Genomic DNA, 24,767 nt, shown 5'->3' with positions numbered 1-24,767 from the left:
TGTTGACGGCGGTGGTGGTGCGGTGGTGATGGTTGTGGTCGTCATGGTGGTGTGGTGTCAGGGTGAGGGTGGTAGTGGTATGTGACCAATTATTTAGTTATTTGTGACCTAAAAACTTGATAACTTGTGACTAAAAAATGATCCGTGACCAACTAATTCCAAAATCTATGACTGACAAATAAACTGTGACCTAAAAATTCAATAACTTGCGATTTAAAAATAATTTGTGACCAATTAATTTGAAAATATGTGACTGACTAAAAAACTGTGACATATAATAATTTTGATTTGTGGCCGATGAAAGAATCTGTGACCAGTTATTTTTATAATATGTGACATTGTGATCTTAAAGTACATATCTGTGACCATAAATTTTATAACTGTGACCGTAATATGCTTCATTAATAAAATATTTTTAATTAATTAACACAAACCTGATTTTTGCATGTTAGAACTTTAGGCCTGGAATTTGAATTGGCCATACTTAAAGCCTGATTCATGAATTTTTCCCTTTAGAAATTTGTTGGGTTAGGTCAAGCTAGCTAGGCTAGGGCTTAGGAGATAAAGTATCAATTAATCACCTAATTTGTTAATTTGTTTAGAAAAAATTAAAATAATTTGATTTGTTCAATATAAAAAAAATAAAAATTATGAATATTCAGTTCTTTGTCTAGAATCGAGAATCGAACCGTACCCGTCGATTTTTAATTCAGATACCCGTTCGGGTATTTAACTTGAGAAGAATCGTCGGGTTCGGTTCGGTTCGGGAGATTTGCCCAGCTCTAATTCTGAGTGAAAGACAATAACCGCATATCCACATATCACTATTGATCCGTACCATATGTCTTGTGAGAAATATATTTAAATTGAAGGCTGAATTAAAATATTGGTAATATATTTTAGAGAAGTCTACTTCATTAAGCATTGTTGGTAAATACCAAAATGAAGGACTGAGACATTGAAGAAGTACTGCAATATAATTAATTCGATAGAAAGGCACCATCTCTCAAGTGAAAGATCTGTTTTATTTATAGGTGCCTGTATGATTGATATTTACAACTTAATCATCTCTAATCATCAATAGAAAATTGTAAGAACCGAAGAATCATCCGTTCTTCGCTTTCAAATTAAATGATTTAATGCCCAGCAGTTATTATTACTATTTATTTATTTATAGAATTCCCTCCTGCGTATCACTGGTTTAGTGAAATTCCAATTTGTATATATCTTGCAATTTTAAGTTAATTCACATACACACGAATTAAATAGTATCTCGACTGTCAATAGGATATGCTTGTGTTGCTCCTCCCTCGTCTTCACGTCATTATCTTCCTTAAGAAAAACTTTAGCGGTGCACATTAACATGTATAGCCATATTGACATACAGCTGAGACCCACACCGAGGGCTTCCACTTATTGTTCTTCTGATTCTTTTTTTTGCCTTAAAGAAGCTTCTATTTTCATATTGTCATTCCTTATCTTGATTCCGAATTTATTGGTTGGAAGAAAATTAGTTTCATATTATTATTTATAAGTATAGCAAAAATTAAATAAATAAAAATAGTTTTCTTTTGTGAAAAAATTCACATTTTATATTTTTTGTTTCGTTTACGAGAAGTATAAATAAAATTTATAATTATTATCAAAATAATCTATAATTCTTTGACCTGCCACAATAATTTTATTATTAAGATTGATTGTATCTGGTGAAAAGGGAAAATGTAGTCATTTTATGCTTCTGTCCACCGATCTCTCTTCAATTCAAAGAACCTCAGGTTTTTCTCTCGCTTGAGGGGATTCTGTAACTGTCTAGATTATAACTTCTCACAGGTTCTACAGATAAACAAGTGTCTTTTGCCCATTTTCGTTAATGGATTGCATGACCCCTGTTTATGATTTCAAATCGTCCGTGGGTAATATATTGTTTGATTGGATGAGTATTGTTTATGTGTGCATTTTAGTTGGTTGAAAAACTACTTGTAAAATCAACTGACATATAAATTTCTGTTTTCCTCTGCTTGTATCGGGAAGAAACAACAGTGCCTTGGTTTATTGTTTTATTACGAGCTGCTGCAATTGTTCTATCTACTCCGGATATGTGATTACAAGAATGCTGCTCACCGTGTTGACAAATTGGATGTTGTTATAAAGTCTGACTTGCAACGGATGCAACATATGCGAGAACTCACCAAAGAGCTTGATGCACTAAATCACAGTCTCTCCCACTCTGATTTGAACTACAGGGACAAATCTGCTCTTACTGAAAAACAAGCTCAGCTTGAAGAACGACTTGGTAATTATAGTGGGATGAGTTTAACTGGGAAAATGCCTTTGGAACCTGCATATTTTGGAAATGTGAAACGAGCATGGGCTGATAAACTTGAGCTGGCCCCCCCTCCCATTGATGGGGAATGGCTACCAAAAAGTGCAGTCTACGCGTTGGTAGATCTTATGGTGGTTGTTTTTAGCCGCCCAAAGGGACTTTTTAAGGAGTGTGGAAAGAGGGTTCAATCTGGAATGCAAATTATCCAAGGTTGGTTTTGGTAATCGGGATGTAATTTTAATATCTACATTTGAAATAACCCTACATTGCAGTTCTTGTGCATGTAGAAGTGAATGGATGGCGATATGTTTTCTCTCAATTGTTATCCATATGGACATATATTTGGTTATTACCAATTTATTTGTTGCCAAAAGATAATATATACTCTGACATGAATGAACCTGAAAATGGTTTGTCTCCTAACTGTTCTAAGTGAAGAAGCTTGTTATAGTGTGATCAATGTGTCCATATTGTGCGACCAGGGTTTTTTAAGATTCCCAGAAGTACATTATCTTCCAATTTATTGGCCCTTCGTCTTTGCTGGTTTTCAGTTGTTTCGGAATAGTTTGACCTCTTTACCTTTAGGTGCTATATCTAGGCATTAGGCAATTCCTGAAATTATTCTTGTCTTAGTGAAACCAATTCAGAGTTGTCATGTTGCAGGTGATGCTTACTTGTTTAAAAGGTTGCGGGATATTTAGACTGGTTATATTACTTGGATTGTCAAATTCAATTGATAGAAGCCGTAGAGGGATATATTAATTACATGCTTGCTTTTCTTACGGTCCTGCATGTAGTATTTAGAAGGGCATTCCATGGGTCTTCATCAATTGCACCTTATTTTGTTTCTATCTGCAACTTGATTTGATTAACCATAAGATCTATGAAGTTATTTAACACATCAAGACTAAACTGTGAAGAAAAAATAGAATTTATGAAACTTTACTAACGTCTGGTGACTAGATATGGAAGGAATTGGTAAATACATGCTTCTGAAAGATTTTTGCAATTTGTGCTAAAATGTCGATAAAAAACCTTACTTGTTGTTTTGATTGAAAGTCATTTGGATAGTTGATGAATGAACAAAGGTGTTGCTTAAAGCCTGTAAAAATTGCAGTCCAGCGTTAGGTTCTCTTTAGACCTGAATTATTCTCTTTCTTGCAGAGGAATTGGTGCAACTTGGAATTACTGATGGCATTAAAGGTTAGGCTTTCATTTATATCGGTAAATCATGTTTCTGATGCATGGTGTCATTAGTAAGCTCCCAATGAAATTCTCTATGAATTAAGAACAATTTTTAAGGAATTCAGATATTTCTCTATTTTTGTAGGAAAATACTGAATATGTGCTTCTAAGGTCTCTTGACATATTTTTTCTTTAATACACTGAATGGCAGAAGTAGAACTGCAACACTCTGCAATATGGATGGCTGGGGTCTATTTGGTGCTTCTAATGCAGTTCCTTGAAAATAAAGTAACTATCGATCTTACACGAACTGAATTTGTTGAGGCACAAGAGGTTGGTTATTTCCTGTTCAGTTGCCATATTAGTTAAATGTGCATTTTCAATTTAATTTAAGTCTTAACTTATAATATCATGTTAATTGAACAAGTTAATAGAATGATGCAAAATAATTCGTTGCTAAAAAGCTTCTGACCATATTTCTGGTCATATATTTCTCTATTCTCATTTATTTGTTGCTTATTGTTTAGAAGACATTATTTTCAATGTTAAAATAAAGGCACTGCAAGGTTATTTGTTATTTATGTTTTACGGATGAAGCCTTGATCCAGTTTTTGATGGCATCCTAAGTCTGTGGAATCTGCAACGTATAACCTCCCTCCAGAACCAAAAAACAAGAAGAAAAAAAGCCAAAAAAATTTGCATTTTGTTTAGAAGTTCAATACTGAAGAGCATGCCTATCAATTGTACCATGTGTTTATTGTTATTTGGAAGATACTCTAGAAAGGAATTTTACTTCGTCAGATGAAAGACTTTTGATTTGCAATGAATTTGAAATAAAGTTAAGTGTCTTGAATTTTCAAGAAGGACAATCTTCTAGCTGTATAAAACGATGTATAATTTAGATTTAATGAAGAACCATGTTTCATTGCAGGCTTTGATACAGATGAGAAATTGGTTTATTCGCTTCCCAACAATCTTACAGGCCTCTGAGAGTATCATTGAGATGCTACAAGGGCAGTATGCTCATTCTGTTGGCTGCTATAGTGAAGCTACTTATCATTTCCTTGAAGCTTCGAAGGTAATTCTTTGCTGGCACTGGTACCTAGATAGGTGCCGTTTACACATTCTTTTCTGTATATTTTTACATAGATGATTTTCTTCTTGGCGTTAATTGTTACTAACATACTTGTTGATCCCCTGACATAGGCCTGAGTTTGGAAACTCAAATAGGATAAATTGTTTTTTTTTTTTTTCCCTTGATCTGTGTATAAGAAATCTACACAAGCATTTTTAATGAATTTTATCTGCTTGATCTATATGTTTTTCATTTTTAGTTGACGGAGAGCAAGTCAATGCAAGCCATGTTCCACATTTATGCAGCAGTCTCTTACATCTGCATTGGAGATGCTGAATCCTCTGCAAAGGTATTGTATTTCCTGCCAAGATCTGAATTTGTATTTGTAGACGGCACTGTTAGATCTTCTTACTTGGACTAGCTTTTCTACAGGCTGTTGACCTGATTGGACCAGTTTTGGGAGTCGTTGATTCTTTTGTTGGAGTGCGAGAGAAAACCAGCGCCCTTTTCGCCTATGGCTTTCTACTGATGAGACAGCAGAATCTACAAGAAGCTAGGTAGAAGTTGCTACTCTCGTTTCATTACATCATATCCTCCCATATTGTATGAATATACCTTTGCTAGTGCATGTTTAGTGCATCTCTTTACCCAAGTAAAATATGTTATGTAAACTCCGTAGGATAAAGTTGCTTATCCTTTTTCTTATTAGTTTTGTGTTTGTAATTCCCATATCTATATCTTTTGGAAGGTGCGGGTTATTGGGTTGTTGGGGGGGGGGGGGATTAGTTGAACATTTTTGTAGTGATTGTATTCATTTGCAAACAAAATTTTGATTATGACAAAATTTTGATTATGAAGTTGGGTCAAGAAGTTTTGGTCATTAGATGTACCATATCTGTGGTGGTAGGCGACATGCCCTTGAGTTGGAGAAAAACTGTATTAGGCCATGAGATTATATTGTTGGCTGTTTTGTTTTCAAAATGCACACTTGACATCTGACCTGACATGTCACTGTTTCTAGTTATCTTATGAGTTAGTTTTCTTTTTCTTTCTTCCCTTCTAAAAAGCTTCGTTGAGTTTGATTATATACTGACTTTGAATCAAATTCCCTTGGGCAAATTTTTTATCTATTAAGTGGCTTAAGTTCGAAAGTTGAAAATTTCTTCAACTGATTAATGGAACTTGTGCATTCTCGAGATGTAGATTGACCAATTTACTTTTTGATCATTTGCTTTTTGTCTGGTATTTATGCTGCTTGAAATCATCCAAACATGCTTTTATCTAATCCGAGTTGCTGACCCGAAATTCGTAGTTGAAAACTTTCTAGTTCTAACTGTGATGTAGTATTTTTCTTTTTTTAATCCAAATCTTAGATTTCTGGATTACAGTGGTTCCTATAGTCGATTTTACAAGTAGGGAAGATTTAAAACTTTCTGTAGTCTTGCAAGAAACTAGATTTGAGCCAACATCATTCTGTCACTAGAAAATGTGTGATGTGCAATATTAGATTAAACAATTTAGTTATCTGTATCTGTCTTGATTTCTGCTGATTGATTTCGTGGCTATATTTTTTTCTTGAGTCCCCATCCTTACTGATGATGTATTCCTTGCTAAATCATGCGTTTAACAACCAGTTGCTCAGATATTGACACGTGCCACAAGAAATAAGAAATCCATGGAAATAAAATGCATTAGAAATTTTCTTATCCATGTTTCAAAATATGAGTGATTGAATTAACCAAAGTTGTATATTGAAATTTAACAAAACTACATCTCTACCCCACTCCCTTTTCTCATATTATACATAATTTTGATGCAGAGTACGACTAGCCTCTGGTTTGCAAACTACACATACCTTTTTGGGGAATCTTCAACTTGTTTCGCAGTATTTGACCGTGCTAGGAAATTTGGCACTTGCACTACACGATACAGGTCAAGCTAGAGAGATCTTGAGATCCGCCTTAACATTGGCAAAAAAACTCTACGATATCCCAACTCAAACCTGGGTTCTATCCAATTTGACTGGTATATCACATTTTTGGTTCTTCAATTATGGATAGATAATGGGTTTCATTGTGTTTATGTATTCTTGCTGCTACTTATTGTTCCAATGAGATCTAACCTTGATTTGTTTGTTAAGGCGGGTTAGACAGAACCTAATTGTATTAAAGGAGATTGAATGCTGCGTACCAAACATGCTTTGAGAAAAATGTGTAGAAGGTGTTGAGTAAGTGCAGCCCACTTGTGGGACAAATGACTTTTAAAGTTTCTCAGTACAAGTTGTTGCCTTGGGGTATTGATTAGACTTCTTATGAAGATAGAGAACCGAAGAAATAAGGTCAACATAAATTTTGCCAATTTGAAATGAGTGAATTTTGCTGTCATTGATGAAGAACCATTTGACAGTATGCAAAAGATTTGTGTCTGCAGTAGGCAGGGACAAAGACAAAAACATCAGTTATTCCCACCTTTTCATTTTGATCTTAACTTGCTTGTCTATCATTTCACTTATTCGTAGTACCCGTAATTTATTTACCTTATCGCTGCCTGCAGCTTTGTACCAGCAATCGGGCGAGAAAGTGCATGAAGAAGAAAATCTTGAGTATCAAAGGAGGAAAGTTGAGGATCTACAGCAAAGACTATCCATTGCACGTTCATCTATTCATCATAATGAACTGGTAACAGCTTTGACTCTTGTATCGATTTCTTACCATGACGATGATCTGTAGAAAACTCTTCCAAAATAGTTCTATTATTGGCTCATGGTCCTCATTTTGACATGTATTAATGGGCAGATTGAGAAAGTAAAACTTCAAGTTCACCAACTGAGCGAGGTAGACATCAAGCGAGCAGTTGCAGGCCCTTCCCGGAGTGTAAATCTTGACATCCCTGAGTCGATTGGTCTGTTAGCTCCATCACCCTTCCCATCTTCTGCAAGGCTTATGGATTTGGACATTGGGAGGCTTGGGAAGAGGAAGATATAACTACCCACTTGTGAGTTGATATTCCTTTCCTATTTGAGGATAGGAATAACTGAAAAATGACGAAAGAGCATGTCTTTCCCTCGCCTCGGCTAGTATAGGCACACCGGTGTTATTTTCCCGTCTTAGTCTTATCGACATATTCACTTGACAATATTAAGAAAAGTAATCAAAATCGGGCTCATTATATTGTTAGTCATATCCAATACAACTTGCTAAATATGAACTCAGGGTGGTTATTTACCTTAGCTAGAGAGTAGATAATATCCTAGGATCCTTTTAGCCATGGAGTTTCTTTTGTAAATCTCTCTTCGCAAGTGGTGAAGTTGTTTTGCTGAGACATAAAAGATACTCATAATGATGTTTACATTTTTCAGTTATAGGTAGTAGTGTTTTTCTTTTCATATATAGACGTTTTGACAAATTTTTTAATAGTTTGTGAGGTCTTATGATGTCTCCATGAACTTTCATGTAGTAACTTGTGATGACATTGAATTTGCAACATGTTAATTTGTTATCATTTCTCTTATTTGTTAATATTCCAATCAGTTTCACAATTTGGGAGTCTACATTGTACCAATCTGCAAATTTGAATTATTGAATTCACCTAACTCGATAGTATCATGTTTTTGAGACCAATAGAAAGATATGTTTTTGAAGACAGCTGAGCTGAGTGTATAGAATCCCAACTCACAAACCTCATACAGGTTCTCATACATGGGTGGGATTGGAATTTTTTTTTTGTCATTTTTTATTATATAGGGTACCATGGTGGGGTTGACCCTTTGTGAGACTTCTGGTTTTCTCCTGTAAGAATAATTTTATACAATTAGAATTGTCCTTTTGAAGATAAGTTGAATGTATTATGTCATGTTTAATTGTTGAGCACGACGACTCGTAAGAATCTACATAATTAAAATTAAAAGGTAAAAGTTGAATTAAAAGAGCTGTTAGGGTCTGTGTTAAATTTTGAATTGCTATAAAATAGTGATGTTTTAGCCTCGTTTGCCGGCTTTGGCTCCCCATTTTTTCAAATTTAAATGGGTGTAATATATTTTATTTTAAATAAGTGGTTGAAAAAGAAAGAAATTTTTTTTATTTTCGTGTAATATTATTTTATGAAAGATTTTGTGATTAAAAATAGGAGAGAAAAAAATGAAATTTAGTGCTTAAGTTGGGCCAACTCACTTTGCCAAAAATAGGGACCGAGGTCAAGTCAAGTCGATTCCAAATTGGTATATCACAATGAACTAATTGTGTTAGGTTTGATTTTCCTGCACAACGATTCATAAGGATCCACTTAGTTCAATTTATTAAATTAGAAGTTAGAAGTAGATTAAAAGAGTCCTTCAACTCTTTTTCAATATAACAACTTAATTTACAAAAACATTAATTAGAAGATCCAGTTTTGTTTGTTTATCAAAATTGTAGCTTCAATTTCAAATCAGTCCTCAAATTTGAAAGACGGTTTATGCTATGTTCGGACTATACCTTAAACACGTGGATTTTTTTGCGCATGTAACAAGTCTAATTAAACTTGGTTCGACATCGATTGATTCAAGTCGGCCTTCTTTATTTTGACACACATATTTTAATACCATGTTTGGACGCACTTAAAAATAAATTAAATTGACTTCTATGTAATAAATTTTCGTACATTAAAATTAACTAAAATATGTAAAGTGAGATGAGCACCGACAGATTAATAGGATGAATATGTGCCACAGTACCAGAATCTAAAACCGTGGCATTTCGAATTTGATACTGTTTTTGCACTACACGGTACACACTCATTATCTTTCAGCCAAAGTCGTCTGTTAGCGAGCCCGATTGTACCGTGTCTGAAAAATTAACCCCAAAGTATATATTTAGGTCCAGCATTTTCTCGAACACCTGTCACAATATACAGTGATTGAACTTGTGTTGAGGAGAAGATGCAGGCTACGGTTGCATCCAGGTGTTTGAAGATTCTGAATAATTCCATTCCGCCTCGCTGTTTTAATCGTTATCCTATAACATGTTCTCCTAAATTATTAAACCCATGTCAAATTGGCTTTGAATTCAAGCAAAATTCAATCTTTACTGCACGCACCTCGCGTAGCTCCGGCAGAAAGAAGCCGTCTTTACTCCCTCATATCAATGCTTTTCTGTCGGATTTTCCCTCCAAAACACCCCAGAACCCAGTATGCACACTTTTCCATTTTGTTCTATTAATTTTAATTAATTATTAAATATTTTTACTGGATTTTAAGTTTTACATTATTTTGGTTAATTTGATGGGAAATTCTTGGTGAACAGAGATCGGTATCGGATGGCTATGCGGTGTTCTCCACAGAAGCAAAGCCAGCACCGAAGCAAGCGCCTACGACGTCGTTGAAGAAAACTGAAGCTTCAGGAGGCCAACTCCCAGATACTAAAATCTTCGCAACTCTCGCAAAATATATATGGATGAAGGATAATCTCGAGCTTCGGCTCCGTGTCATTGCTGCATTGGGCCTCTTAGTTGGTGCAAAAGTAATAATAAAGAACCTATCTTTGCGTTCATGTTATTACATGATTTTACCGTATACAGGTGCTTAACAGTATGATCTTTTTGGGGGTGGGCGGGGTTGTGTGTAGGTGTTGAATGTTCAGGTGCCATTCTTGTTTAAGCTTGCTGTTGATTGGTTGACGACTGCAACGGGAAATGCCAGTGCTCTAGCCGAGTTTACTGCTGCTAATTCAACTGTTTTAGCACTTTTTGTTAGCCCTGCTGCGATTTTGATTGGGTATGGGATAGCACGTGCAGGGTCTTCTGCTTTCAATGGTAACTTTTGTATTAGGAGTTTTTTAGTGTTTTTCTTTGTTTATAGTTTTTCCCTTGTTATGTACTACGAAAAAAGCTGGGGAAAAGAGATTTCCATGGTTTTTTAGATATATTTTTTATGGTGTTTAATGCACTTTGTTCGATTTTAGAATTGCGAACTGCGGTGTTCTCTAAGGTGGCATTGAGAACAATTAGGCAGGTTTCCCGAAAGGTACGACGTCTTCTTTTCCCTCATGTCCAAACCGTGTTTATGTATCAAAAGCTGTTACAGATCAAATAATGCATGAGGATAAATTTCTGATTTCCTTTTGCGTCGATTTCATGCTTAGTGCTCACTTTTATCCTTCCAATTTTATGCATGAATAGCTTATTTTAAAAGTAAATAATTACTTTTTAGTCTAATACAAGTGAAAAATGGAGGTCATTTGTTCAAGCTTCCTTTTGTAGTTTTGAGTGGGTAACGAATATAAATTAGATGTGTAAAGTGTGTCATATGGGAAAGGCCAGAGTAAACTATCTTTCTCATTCTTTATGGCTTTTCAGTGGCGAACAGTATGCCTGCTGTATGTGGCTCCTATTGTTCAACATTTTTGCATGATATATAACGATCTTCTAAATAAGGCAGACTGAAAATTATAAAATAATAAAGTAATCAGGCTTTTTTTTTTTTTGTGACATGAAATTTCATTCACCTTTGAGTGGTGTTGCAGTAATGCACAAAAGATATTATGGTAAATATTATTTCAAAGCTAGCAGAAATGGCACCACACTGTGTAGGACTTGTGTTTCCTGTGATATGTAAAATCCCATGGATTGAAGAAAGTATTTGCTTAAGCTAGAGGGATATCAACCCTTTATTTCTCTTTTATAATTAGTTGGATTTGGCAGTGGTCAAAAAATCAAGTTAGATATTACCATGATGTTAACCGAAGTTTAGCCAGCAATAATGGGAAATTAATAGAGAAAATGCTTGCTTTTCAGTTTAACTCATTTATCATATCTGAGCTGATTCTGGTGTTGGCTAATGATAAAGTTGAAACTTTCATGTTATTCTCATGTGGAAATAGTTAAGTATATATGGTTAAATAAAATGCGATTCACCATGTTATATCAAGTAACAAATTTTCAACATATGCTTCGTTCTGACATAACTGACTCATCTTATGCAGGTTTTTTCACATCTCCACGAGCTCGACCTACGGTTTCACCTTAGGTACTTCTTAAAAAAAGTCTTCTTAGAAAAGCTTTAACTTCTGCATTCCCTGTGGTGAGCACATTGATACCTCCAGCAGTGTGTAAAAATAACTAAAATTTGACTGCATACTTCCTTTACCTCTTAGTTGTCTTTGTTAAATTTCTCCCCCTTTTTTCTGTATCTTTATTCCATCTTCAGAGTCTTCATTTCCTTTCTGAACTGTAAGTGAAGGGTTATGCCTTCAGTCAACCTGTCCTCATAGGCAAAGCAAACCATCTTATGATCAAATCTCTCTCTCTCTCTCTCGTTCGCTTTTAACGGCTTATTTTCATCTTGAGAAGATTTTGTACAGAGAATTCAAATCATAACACTGCACATGATACTTGCATGGTCTCAGAATATTGTTTAAAGTTCAAGAGTTCAATCATATGGTTAATCTCCCTTTCAACTTCTTTCTTTTTGCAGTCGTGAAACAGGTGCTCTAAATCGAATAATTGATCGTGGTAGCCGTGCTATTAATTTTATACTTTCATCCATGGTCTTCAATGTTGTACCAACTATATTAGAGGTATGATTCCATCGCGTTCACGGCCTTTTGTTTCTTACTTGTGCATCTACGTTTATTTTTTTTCTGGAAATACAAAATTTCACTAATATTGTTGCTTTTTTCTATTTTTCTAAATACAAGCTTAATGGCTTTAGTGGTCTTTCAGATATCAATGGTGTCCGGTATTCTTGCATATAAGTTTGGAGCACCATTTGCATGGATTACATCACTGTCTGTGGCTGCATATATAATTTTCACATTGACCGTGACACAGGTATTTTTCCTTCTATGCCTTCAATGATTTTTGGGTCTCATCTATTATTTTTTTGTAAAGAAAAGTGCTGACCCTTCTCCCGAGAACGTGTTTTCTCTATCTCTTTCCTGTTCTTCTCTGATTATTACAATTTTTGTTCTTTCCCTTTTCCTGTGAGTTCTTCAGCATCTGTTTTTGTTCGTTGTTTTGCTAAAAAGAAAAATTTCTCCAAGATGTTGTTATTTTTCCGATATTCAACCCAAGGCCTCACTTTCCATTTTTTTCTAGTGGAGAACAAAGTTTAGGAAGGAGATGAACAAAGCTGATAATGATGCTAACACAAGGGCAATCGATTCTCTAATTAACTATGAGGTGAGTTCATAACTGTTCTCATATGGGAATTCTTTGAATTTCTCTGCAGTATTGATAACTTGTATTCCAAATTATTTTGTACATTTTCTTTTCAGACTGTGAAATATTTCAACAATGAGGCTTTTGAAGCTGATAAATACGATGAATTTCTGAGAAGTAAGTTGTTTTAAGATTTAGAGAAGTCTTCCTTCATATGATTGATCTTATCTTGTATAGGTTAGTACAACAAGTGAACTAATTCTCAGTAGACAGGTTATCCACAATGATTAAAATTTTTTTTTTATTATTTGGATAAGGAGTTGTTATTGAAGTCATCATTGGATCCTTAACAAGTTGGATATGGGCTTAGGATCAATTGGTCGAATTTCAAAACTGATTCTTGTAATAGTTTGCGGACTCTGATCTTTTTGACAATATTACAATTCTTAATGTTAAAATTCTATATTAAATTAAGCATGCTATGCATGGCTGGATGGTCGCCATTGTAATAATATGGTCACCTTGTGAACTAGAGATTGATGCAGTGTTTTTCTTTTGTTGTTGCTAAATTATTCACTTGGGCAGGTCTGATCTTCAAATTAGCTTGGTCTGAAAATGCACTAAATATTATAGTTTGAATGCATTTTGCAGTAGTTCTGAGGTGGTCTCACGGAAGCTTAACAATGATTTTGTGATCAATTGCTTGCTTTTAGTACTTTTGACACACTGATAAATATTTTTGTCATGTCTCTCCTTATGCTTCTACTCCATTAGTGGATTCAAATTGATTATATAATATATTTCAGTTTATGAGGATGCTGCCTTACAAGCTCAACGAAGCCTTGCCTATTTAAACTTTGGCCAAAATGTGATATTTAGCACAGCACTCTCTGCAGCTATGGTCTTGTGTTCCCAGGGGATCATGAATGGCAATATGACTGTTGGTGACTTGGTAAACTGAAATCTTCTTACTCTTTCAGGTTACCAATTTTCAAATCCGGAAAGAAAAAAGAAGCACTTCTACTATCAGCATGATTGATGATATTGATGCTTTAACTTTTCTTCTAGGTCATGGTAAATGGGCTACTTTTTCAGCTATCTCTTCCACTCAACTTCCTGGGAAGTGTTTATAGGGAAACAATTCAAAGTTTGGTTGACATGAAGTCCTTGTTTCAGTTACTAGAGGTATCATCTCATTTCAGATTTCCTTGCTTTTCTGTGCTCAATCGTGTTAAGATGAGTGTCTCTATATCGTCCTGAATTTGTGACTTGAGCAGTGAACAGATCAATAAGGTGAAATGTTCCCACATACAGCAACTTCTCTTTTACTGAGAGAGAGGGAGGGAGGGAGGGAGGGAGGGGATAACTTTGAAATTTAGAAACATAAAACTCCCAACAGTTGTGCGTGCTGCTGGTATTTTCATTCTCAGAGATCCTCAGTTCATAAAAGGAATGTGCATGGTTAGTCATCAATGGATACAAGTACATATTGAGCCTCATGAAGAAGATATCATATGAGATTCATCAATTTAGAAATGCCATTACCAGGTGTCGTGAAGGTTTGTAGCCAATAGTACTTGTAGGTATTAATGAGAAGGAAAAGTTGATGAGAGGAAATGAGAAGAAGCATCGCAAATAGGAGAGGAAGTATTATTATTATTATTATTATTTTTTTTCACTAGTTCTAAAGGGGTACTCACTATAGGTTTTTCAATTAACATTATGTATTTGAGAAGTTCATTATCCGTCTAGGCTGTCGAACTATGCATTTGCAAACATGACTTTGTTGAACTTCATTCATACTGATATGTATGGTTGAGGAAATATGTGATTTGCAACTTAAAAAATTTGACCACACTATTTTGCATTCATTTTTTTCTACGAGTAACATGTTTAATGATTAGAGAGCCCAAGTCCTCTCGATCTTTTTACTACTTATCTTACGATTCTGACCATTATGTACTTTGATTGACATCTCCAGGAGAAGGCTGATATTAGGGATGCAGACGGTGCCAAGCCTTTGAAGTTAGATGGCGGTGGCATTCAGTTTGACAATGTCTACTTCAGGTGCACCTTAAATTCTCTACTTGGCAATTCACTGGGCAAGATGGCAACTTGTAAACAAATGAACAAATACAGGATCTTTTGAATCATCATGCTCAGAACTCTGGCTGACAGCCATCTGTTTAGTGCTGTTGAGTGGTACAGGGAAATAAGCACTATATCTGGTGTGCTAAAAAAAAATAAAATGTTAGCTGGTGAAAATTCCTGTGTATAACAAGGGAAAATTGCACGATTGGTGCTCAACCTATGACCTCTATATCAAGTTGGTCCTCAAACTTTAAAATGGTACATTTTAATGTTCAGCTTCCTATATTGTTAATCAGGTAGTCTCAATGGATGGAAACAGTCCTTTTGACTTTTGAAAGGACAATTTTTTATGCTAAAAAGACAATTACGCTGTTATTTGAGGAATAATTGAAGATGGCAAAAACTTGGGGGTGTCGAAACTTATGGAGAGGCTGGGGTTGGCGGGCTAGTGTACGTGTTTGGAGAGTATGGCTGGTTTTTGTTTTTCTTTTCTTGCTACACTTTATTTTATTATTAAAAGTATTTGTGCGTGACCCATTTTATCCTTACAATAGTTCCCCCACATTATTTGCACATATCTTTTTAATGGTCAAACAAATTATTTCCATCTATTGGGAGTACTTGTGCAACAATAATGAGAGGGTGAAGCCAAAATGCTCTGTTATGAATCATGGAGATCAATTTACTAAAGAGGTCATAGGTTGGGGACCACCTTTGAAATTTCCCAAAAAGGAAGTTATTGGACAGTGAAAGGAAACTATTTTACTGGTAGAAATAGGAAGAGGATACTGTAGATATGCACGCAACAGTTTCCCCATCTACAGACCGGGCATATCACAGGATATCACAATATAATCTTAATTGGTCTCGCATTTGCATTCTTCCCTCACATTACGCATGAAATCAATGACTAAATAGTCTAAATTACTTTTCGTCAGCGGTTGATATCTATACTTGATGGATCATTTTTCAGCATTATGTCTAGATGATTTCATCTTCACGCGTGTACCCCATGTGCAGTTGCTTTTGTGGATAATATACAATCTGGAATGATACCCTTGTGTGCTTGAGTACTAATTTTCACATTTTCACTTATATGGATGACTATGATCCAGTATCCAATTTTTGTCATTGTTTTATGTGATCCTATTATTTGCAAGTATGTCCACACGCAGTTTCCTTTGTCTCTGATTCAAATAAATCTAAGTTCTTAATGTGTATGATTTGCATAAAGTCCGAGTTTCTTTATATTTGATTTAGGAGATCTGTACAAGATTACTCTTTGATGTCCATAGCTTGTTCTCTTATGTAGTTATTTATCGGAAAGGAAGATTCTTGATGGGATATCATTTGTTGTTCCAGCTGGGAAAAGTGTTGCTATTGTTGGAACCAGTGGCAGTGGTAAAGTTTATTTCATAGAAATTATTTTTGACATCTCTAGCTCTATCTTTTATTTTGAGTAGTTGACTATGGTTAAATACCTCAATTAAAGCTTGTGTTTCATGATTTTTTCCTCCTAAAATGGATATAGTATCATTGTTATTTAATTAGCACGTGTCAATTGATTATCAATTACCAAAAGCTGTCAAGATTACTTTCATTGCTGCTAAATGTTACCACTGGGCTCTAAGGGATGAGATCTGTCTTTTAATTTGCATGGTTTTGTCTCGAGTAGCTTTTGGTATTTTGATCATAACTTTCTCTTCCGATGTCTGATTGAGATGATTCAAAGTGCATTGGAAAGTTAACTCAAAGGGCTACAATTCTTTTAGAAATACAAGTATCCAATTCAAATGTTTGCTATTCAAAAAATGAGTCTCATGTTGAGGCTAAAAATTCGGAGCATAACTTCTTCGGTTGGAAATTGATTTGTGAAAATACTTCAACTATATTTCACTTCGTTGGCCTCCAATTGCATCCAATTGATCATATGTGTTCTTTAATCATCTTTTTATGGCTGGAATCAACTATTTAATGTTCATGCTTTGGTCCCCAAACTTTGGATTTCTTTCGTTTTTGCTATTTTTTGTTTCTTTCTTTCAATTTCACCAATTTGCATTGAGTTCAACCTAAAAAACATAATTAAACATGTTTAAGCTATAACATATCAAAATTACTAACATATACTCCAATTTAATGGCCTAGATAAGTTTACAAAATACACTTATCAATCATCTAGGAGATCTAATCCAAGTATAAAATGTTGAAAAGTTCTCTTTCGTGAGATTGGTTTTCCCTTTGTTTAATTGAATATTCACCTTGGTTGAACTGTTTTACTAGCAAAAAGTACAACAAAAATATGGGTTGCAGTAAAAGATTGCATAAAGTTTATGGAGTTCAACCACCAAGACTCAATGGTTCAGTTTAACTTAACTAATGCATTTTAGCTAAATCTTTAGACACGTTTCTTGTGAAGATGGAGTAAGAGAGTTTTGTAATGGAATTAACGACTACTAGACATTGATTTTTTGCACTTGTTATTTGGGGAAACCTATTATCCTTGTCTTCTAATTTTTTACATTTTTCTGCTCAACTATCCTACTTTGCTGCGGTTATTTTTGCAAAAGATGCTGATTGGTTAAGTTTGCAGGCAAGTCAACCATTCTGAGATTGCTCTTCAGGTTTTTTGATGTCGATACTGGAAATGTAAGAACAGAAATTTCTATTTTTGCTGAACCTTGCATAAAAGTCATGGGTGTAGTTGTCGGTGTAGAAGTGACTTTTATAAGCCACTCTATGTCTTCTGATAATTTCAATCGTCCATCTCTAGCATTATCTCGTTTTCTTTGATTGTTGATGGTTTTCATGTTTAGCTAAAGCTAATCATAATGCTATTCGTTGCAATTCAAGTTATTAGGAAAGAGAAAATGCAATCTGTACTGCTTTATATTCAATCAAATGTATGTTGTATAAAAAGCACCAAGTTAAAATCTTAGTTACTTCTTTGTTACATTTTGATTTTGTTGATCTTTTTTTTCTCTATTGAGTGCTAGTGGCACCTTGATATTGACAGATAAATATAGATGGTCAAGATATTCGGGCAGTAACACTTGAGAGCCTTAGGAAGTCTATCGGTGTTGTTCCACAAGATACTGTGAGTTTGCACTTGCATGAGGAATTTCTTCACTATTTGTTTCTCTATGTTCTTAGGCATGCAAGACCTTCTTCTGATTTTTTGAGTATGATATATATCTTTTGTTTTGTTGTCAGGTACTATTCAATGACACCATATATCACAACATTCATTATGGTCATCTTTCAGCAACAGAGCAGGAGGTGTTATTTGTTAAATCACTCTCCTTTTGCAGCTTGACAATTCTAACACTTCATAACATTGGCATTTGATTTTTTAAATTAGGTGTATGATGCTGCTCGAAGGGCCTCAATTCATGATACTATCATGAATTTCCCAGAGAAATATTCGACTATGGTGGGGGAAAGAGGACTTAAGGTGGGACTTTAATTTTCCCTCCCTATCTTACTACAAACTTAATGAAACTGAATTTTGTGATTGCCTGAAGACTTATCTATATGTGTAGGTAGTAGGTTTGCTATAAATAGAATTTTCTTCCCCTTTTTGGGGTCTAGTACACATATTTTAATACCATGTTTGGACGCACTTAAAAATAAATTAAATTGACTTCTATGTAATAAATTTTCGTACATTAAAATTAACTAAAATATGTAAAGTGAGATGAGCACCGACAGATTAATAGGATGAATATGTGCCACAGTACCAGAATCTAAAACCGTGGCATTTCGAATTTGATACTGTTTTTGCACTACACGGTACACACTCATTATCTTTCAGCCAAAGTCGTCTGTTAGCGAGCCCGATTGTACCGTGTCTGAAAAATTAACCCCAAAGTATATATTTAGGTCCAGCATTTTCTCGAACACCTGTCACAATATACAGTGATTGAACTTGTGTTGAGGAGAAGATGCAGGCTACGGTTGCATCCAGGTGTTTGAAGATTCTGAATAATTCCATTCCGCCTCGCTGTTTTAATCGTTATCCTATAACATGTTCTCCTAAATTATTAAACCCATGTCAAATTGGCTTTGAATTCAAGCAAAATTCAATCTTTACTGCACGCACCTCGCGTAGCTCCGGCAGAAAGAAGCCGTCTTTACTCCCTCATATCAATGCTTTTCTGTCGGATTTTCCCTCCAAAACACCCCAGAACCCAGTATGCACACTTTTCCATTTTGTTCTATTAATTTTAATTAATTATTAAATATTTTTACTGGATTTTAAGTTTTACATTATTTTGGTTAATTTGATGGGAAATTCTTGGTGAACAGAGATCGGTATCGGATGGCTATGCGGTGTTCTCCACAGAAGCAAAGCCAGCACCGAAGCAAGCGCCTACGACGTCGTTGAAGAAAACTGAAGCTTCAGGAGGCCAACTCCCAGATACTAAAATCTTCGCAACTCTCGCAAAATATATATGGATGAAGGATAATCTCGAGCTTCGGCTCCGTGTCATTGCTGCATTGGGCCTCTTAGTTGGTGCAAAAGTAATAATAAAGAACCTATCTTTGCGTTCATGTTATTACATGATTTTACCGTATACAGGTGCTTAACAGTATGATCTTTTTGGGGGTGGGCGGGGTTGTGTGTAGGTGTTGAATGTTCAGGTGCCATTCTTGTTTAAGCTTGCTGTTGATTGGTTGACGACTGCAACGGGAAATGCCAGTGCTCTAGCCGAGTTTACTGCTGCTAATTCAACTGTTTTAGCACTTTTTGTTAGCCCTGCTGCGATTTTGATTGGGTATGGGATAGCACGTGCAGGGTCTTCTGCTTTCAATGGTAACTTTTGTATTAGGAGTTTTTTAGTGTTTTTCTTTGTTTATAGTCTTTCCCTTGTTATGTACTACGAAAAAAGCTGGGGAAAAGAGATTTCCGTGGTTTTTTAGATATATTTTTTATGGTGTTTAATGCACTTTGTTCGATTTTAGAATTGCGAACTGCGGTGTTCTCTAAGGTGGCATTGAGAACAATTAGGCAGGTTTCCCGAAAGGTACGACGTCTTCTTTTCCCTCATGTCCAAACTGTGTTTATGTATCAAAAGCTGTTACAGATCAAATAATGCATGAGGATAAATTTCTGATTTCCTTTTGCGTCGATTTCATGATTAGTGCTCACTTTTATCCTTCCAATTTTATGCATGAATAGCTTATTTTAAAAGTAAATAATTACTTTTTAGTCTAATACAAGTGAAAAATGGAGGTCATTTGTTCAAGCTTCCTTTTGTAGTTTTGAGTGGGTAACGAATATAAATTAGATGTGTAAAGTGTGTCATATGGGAAAGGCCAGAGTAAACTATCTTTCTCATTCTTTATGGCTTTTCAGTGGCGAACAGTATGCCTGCTGTATGTGGCTCCTATTGTTCAACATTTTTGCATGATATATAACGATCTTCTAAATAAGGCAGACTGAAAATTATAAAATAATAAAGTAATCAGGCTTTTTTTTTTTTTGTGACATGAAATTTCATTCACCTTTGAGTGGTGTTGCAGTAATGCACAAAAGATATTATGGTAAATATTATTTCAAAGCTAGCAGAAATGGCACCACACTGTGTAGGACTTGTGTTTCCTGTGATATGTAAAATCCCATGGATTGAAGAAAGTATTTGCTTAAGCTAGAGGGATATCAACCCTTTATTTCTCTTTTATAATTAGTTGGATTTGGCAGTGGTCAAAAAATCAAGTTAGATATTACCATGATGTTAACCGAAGTTTAGCCAGCAATAATGGGAAATTAATAGAGAAAATGCTTGCTTTTCAGTTTAACTCATTTATCATATCTGAGCTGATTCTGGTGTTGGCTAATGATAAAGTTGAAACTTTCATGTTATTCTCATGTGGAAATAGTTAAGTAAATATGGTTAAATAAAATGCGATTCACCATGTTATATCAAGTAACAAATTTTCAACATATGCTTCGTTCTGACATAACTGACTCGTCTTATGCAGGTTTTTTCACATCTCCACGAGCTCGACCTACGGTTTCACCTTAGGTACTTCTTAAAAAAAGTCTTCTTAGAAAAGCTTTAACTTCTGCATTCCCTGTGGTGAGCACATTGATACCTCCAGCAGTGTGTAAAAATAACTAAAATTTGACTGCATACTTCCTTTACCTCTTAGTTGTCTTTGTTAAATTTCTCCCCCTTTTTTCTGTATCTTTATTCCATCTTCAGAGTCTTCATTTCCTTTCTGAACTGTAAGTGAAGGGCTATGCCTTCAGTCAACCTGTCCTCATAGGCAAAGCAAACCATCCTATGATCAAATATCTCTCTCTCTCTCGTTCGCTTTTAACGGCTTATTTTCATCTTGAGAAGATTTTGTACAGAGAATTCAAATCATAACACTGCACATGATACTTGCATGGTCTCAGAATATTGTTTAAGTTCAAGAGTTCAATCATATGGTTAATCTCCCTTTCAACTTCTTTCTTTTTGCAGTCGTGAAACAGGTGCTCTAAATCGAATAATTGATCGTGGTAGCCGTGCTATTAATTTTATACTTTCATCCATGGTCTTCAATGTTGTACCAACTATATTAGAGGTATGATTCCATCGCGTTCACGGCCTTTTGTTTCTTACTTGTGCATCTACGTTTATTTTTTTCTGGAAATACAAAATTTCACTAATATTGTTGCTTTTTTCTATTTTTCTAAATACAACCTTAATGGCTTTAGTGGTCTTTCAGATATCAATGGTGTCCGGTATTCTTGCATATAAGTTTGGAGCACCATTTGCATGGATTACATCACTGTCTGTGGCTGCATATATAATTTTCACATTGACCGTGACACAGGTATTTTTCCTTCTATGCCTCCAATGATTTTTGGGTCTCATCTATTATTTTTTTGTAAAGAAAAGTGCTGACCCTTCTCCCGAGAATGTGTTTTCTCTATCTCTTTCCTGTTCTTCTCTGATTATTACAATTTTTGTTCTTTCCCTTTTCCTGTGAGTTCTTCAGCATCTGTTTTTGTTCGTTGTTTTGCTAAAAAGAAAAATTTCTCCAAGATGTTGTTATTTTTCCGATATTCAACCCAAGGCCCTTTCCATTTTTTTCTAGTGGAGAACAAAGTTTAGGAAGGAGATGAACAAAGCTGATAATGATGCTAACACAAGGGCAATCGATTCTCTAATTAACTATGAGGTGAGTTCATAACTGTTCTCATATGGGAATTCTTTGAATTTCTCTGCAGTATTGATAACTTGTATTCCAAATTATTTTGTACATTTTCTTTTCAGACTGTGAAATATTTCAACAATGAGGCTTTTGAAGCTGATAAATACGATGAATTTCTGAGAAGTAAGTTGTTTTAAGATTTAGAGAAGTCTTCCTTCATATGATTGATTTTATCTTGTATAGGTTAGTACAACAAGTGAACTAATTCTCAGTAGACAGGTTATCCACAATGATTAAAAAAATCTTTTTTATTATTTGGATAAGGAGTTGTTATTGAAGTCATCATTGGATCCTTAACAAGTTGGATATGGGCTTAGGATCAATTGGTCGAGTTTCAAAACTGATTCTTGTAATAGGTTGCAGACTCTGATCTTTTTGACAATATTACAATTCTTAATTTTAAAATTCTATATTAAATTAAGCATGCTATGCATGGCTGGATGGTCGCCATTGTAATAATAGGGTCACCTTGTGAACTAGAGATTGATGCAGTGTTTTTCTTTTGTTGTTGCTAAATTATTCACTTGGGCAGGTCTGATCTTCAAATCAGCTTGGTCTGAAAATGCACTAAATATTATAGTTTGAATGCATTTTGCAGTAGTTCTGAGGTGGTCTCACGGAAGCTTAACAATGATTTTGTGATCAATTGCTTGCTTTTAGTACTTTTGACACACTGATAAATATTTTTGTCATGTCTCTCCTTATGCTCCCACTCCATTAGTGGATTCAAATTGATTATATAATATATTTCAGTTTATGAAGATGCTGCCTTACAAGCTCAACGAAGCCTTGCCTATTTAAACTTTGGCCAAAATGTGATATTTAGCACAGCACTCTCTGCAGCTATGGTCTTGTGTTCCCAGGGGATCATGAATGGCAATATGACTGTTGGTGACTTGGTAAACTGAAATCTTCTTACTCTTTCAGGTTACCAATTTTCAAATCCGGAAAGAAAAAAGAAGCACTTCTACTATCAGCATGATTGATTATGTTGATGCTTTAACTTTTCTTCTAGGTCATGGTAAATGGGCTACTTTTTCAGCTATCTCTTCCACTCAACTTCCTTGGAAGTGTTTATAGGGAAACAATTCAAAGTTTGGTCGACATGAAGTCCTTGTTTCAGTTACTAGAGGTATCATCTCATTTCAGATTTCCTTGCTTTTCAGTTTATAAGCTCTGTGCTCAATCGTGTTAAGATGAGTGTCTCTATATCGTCCTGAATTTGTGACTTGAGCAGTGAACAGATCAATAAGGTGAAATGTTCCCACATACAGCAACTTCTCTTTTACTGAGAGGGAGGGAGGGAGGGAGGGAGGAAGGGGATAACTTCGAAATTTAGAAACATAAAACTCCCAACAGTTGTGTGTGCTGCTGGCATTTTCATTCTCAGAGATCCTCAGTTCATCAAAGGAATGTGCATGGTTAGTCATCAATGGATACAAGTACATATTGAACCTCATGAAGAAGATATCATATGAGATTCATCAATTTAGAAATGCCGTTACCAGGTGTCGTGAGGTTTGTAGCCAATAGTGCTTGTAGGTATTAATGAGAAGGAAAAGTTGATGAGAGGAAATGAGAAGAAGCATCGCAAGTAGGAGAGGAAGTATTATTATTATTATTATTATTTTTTCACTAGTTCTAAAGGGGTACTCACTATAGGTTTTTAAATTAACATTATGTATTTGAGAAGTTCATTATCCGTCTAGGCTGTCAAACTATGCATTTGCAAACATGACTTACTGTTGAACTTCATTCATACTGATATGTATGGTTGAGGAAATATGTGATTTGCAACTTAAAAAATTTGACCACACTATTTTGCATTCATTTTTTTCTACGAGTAACATGTTTAATGATTAGAGAGCCCAAGTCCTCTCGATCTTTTTACTACTTATCTTACGATTCTGACCATTATGTACTTTGATTGACATCTCCAGGAGAAGGCTGATATTAGGGATGCAGACGGTGCCAAGCCTTTGAAGTTAGATGGCGGTGGCATTCAGTTTGACAATGTCTACTTCAGGTGCACCTTAAATTCTCTACTTGGCAATTCACTGGGCAAGATGGCAACTTGTAAACAAATGAACAAATACAGGATCTTTTGAATCATCATGCTCAGAACTCTGTCTGACAGCCATCTGTTTAGTGCTGTTGAGTGGTACAGGGAAATAAGCACTATATCTGGTGTGCTAAAAAAAAAAAAAAAAAATGTTAGCTGGTGAAAATTCCTGTGTATAACAAGGGAAAATTGCACGATTGGTGCTCAACCTATGACCTCTCTATCAAGTTGGTCCTCAAACTTTAAAATGGTACATTTTAATGTTCAGCTTCCTATATTGTTAATCAGGTAGTCTCAATGGATGGAAACAGTCCTTTTGACTTTTGAAAGGACAATTTTTTATGCTAAAAAGACAATTACGCTGTTATTTAAGGAATAATTGAAGATGCCAAAAACTTTGGGGTGTCGAAACTTATGGAGAGTCTGGGGTTGGCGGGCTAGTGTATGTGTTTGGAGAGTATGGCTGGTTTTTCTTTTTCTTTTCTTGCTACACTTTATTTTATTATTAAAAGTATTTGTGCGTGACCCATTTTATCCTTACAATAGTTCCCCCTCATTATTTGCACATATCTTTTTAATGGTCAAACAAATTATTTCCATCTATTGGGTGTACTTGTGCAACAATAATGAGAGGGTGAAGCCAAAATGCTCTGTTATGAATCATGGAGATCAATTTACTAAAGAGGTCATAG

At 35.1% G+C, this 24,767-nt stretch overlaps 3 protein-coding genes across 5 annotated transcripts; all 3 read left to right on the top strand.

Moving 5' to 3' along the window:
- Positions 1-1,983: 1,983 nt before the first annotated feature.
- LOC111392976 (sister chromatid cohesion protein SCC4-like) lies at positions 1,984-8,093 on the top strand (the record flags this gene model as incomplete). The annotated part of the gene is made up of 9 exons (XM_023018386.1): positions 1,984-2,533; positions 3,488-3,526; positions 3,720-3,841; positions 4,440-4,586; positions 4,843-4,932; positions 5,016-5,140; positions 6,403-6,608; positions 7,137-7,261; positions 7,379-8,093. Coding segments are annotated over 9 exons (1,593 nt in total), but the record flags the coding sequence as incomplete, so codon positions are not given.
- Positions 8,094-9,295: 1,202 nt separating this feature from the next.
- Positions 9,296-18,285, top strand: LOC111393482 (ABC transporter B family member 25, mitochondrial-like). Of its 2 annotated transcripts, XM_023019028.1 has the most exons (17): positions 9,297-9,747; positions 9,863-10,078; positions 10,184-10,370; positions 10,520-10,581; positions 11,540-11,583; positions 12,031-12,133; positions 12,279-12,386; positions 12,654-12,737; positions 12,833-12,893; positions 13,523-13,668; positions 13,785-13,901; positions 14,698-14,783; positions 16,120-16,208; positions 17,398-17,453; positions 17,821-17,901; positions 18,018-18,083; positions 18,166-18,285. In XM_023019028.1, the coding sequence occupies exons 1-17, from the start codon at positions 9,499-9,501 to the stop codon at positions 18,268-18,270; spliced, it is 1,860 nt and encodes a 619-aa protein (XP_022874796.1). In that variant the 5' UTR covers positions 9,297-9,498; the 3' UTR covers positions 18,271-18,285. The 2 variants fall into 2 exon arrangements, with proteins under 2 accessions (XP_022874797.1, XP_022874796.1); XM_023019029.1 differs by lacking the exons at positions 18,018-18,083; positions 18,166-18,285 and having other exon boundaries at positions 9,296-9,747; positions 17,801-17,901.
- Positions 18,286-18,541: 256 nt separating this feature from the next.
- Positions 18,542-24,459, top strand: LOC111393481 (ABC transporter B family member 25, mitochondrial-like). 2 transcript variants are annotated; one of them, XM_023019026.1, is made up of 12 exons: positions 18,542-18,997; positions 19,113-19,328; positions 19,434-19,620; positions 19,770-19,831; positions 20,790-20,833; positions 21,278-21,380; positions 21,525-21,632; positions 21,897-21,980; positions 22,076-22,136; positions 22,767-22,912; positions 23,029-23,145; positions 23,954-24,459. In XM_023019026.1, the coding sequence occupies exons 1-12, from the start codon at positions 18,749-18,751 to the stop codon at positions 24,119-24,121; spliced, it is 1,545 nt and encodes a 514-aa protein (XP_022874794.1). In that variant the 5' UTR covers positions 18,542-18,748; the 3' UTR covers positions 24,122-24,459. The 2 variants fall into 2 exon arrangements, with proteins under 2 accessions (XP_022874794.1, XP_022874795.1); XM_023019027.1 differs by lacking the exon at positions 23,954-24,459 and having other exon boundaries at positions 18,543-18,997; positions 22,767-22,940.
- Positions 24,460-24,767: the final 308 nt, after the last annotated feature.

The sequence above is a fragment of the Olea europaea genome, chromosome 4 (genome assembly GCF_002742605.1).
Source record: "Olea europaea var. sylvestris chromosome 4, O_europaea_v1, whole genome shotgun sequence".
Classification (NCBI taxonomy): Eukaryota; Viridiplantae; Streptophyta; class Magnoliopsida; order Lamiales; family Oleaceae; genus Olea; species Olea europaea.
This window is presented reverse-complemented; position numbering and strand designations above follow the sequence as displayed.

Coding starts and splice junctions, on each gene's coding strand:
- LOC111393482 (XM_023019028.1), top strand. CDS start 9,499: ATGCAGGCTACGGTTGCATCCAGGTGTTTGAAGATTCTGAATAATTCC. Junction 12,894..13,522: donor ATACGATGAATTTCTGAGAA/GTAAGTTGTTTT, acceptor AATATATTTCAG/TTTATGAGGATGCTGCCTTA. Junction 14,784..16,119: donor TTTGACAATGTCTACTTCAG/GTGCACCTTAAA, acceptor TCTCTTATGTAG/TTATTTATCGGAAAGGAAGA.
- LOC111393481 (XM_023019026.1), top strand. CDS start 18,749: ATGCAGGCTACGGTTGCATCCAGGTGTTTGAAGATTCTGAATAATTCC. Junction 21,981..22,075: donor ATTCTCTAATTAACTATGAG/GTGAGTTCATAA, acceptor TTTTCTTTTCAG/ACTGTGAAATATTTCAACAA. Junction 22,137..22,766: donor ATACGATGAATTTCTGAGAA/GTAAGTTGTTTT, acceptor AATATATTTCAG/TTTATGAAGATGCTGCCTTA.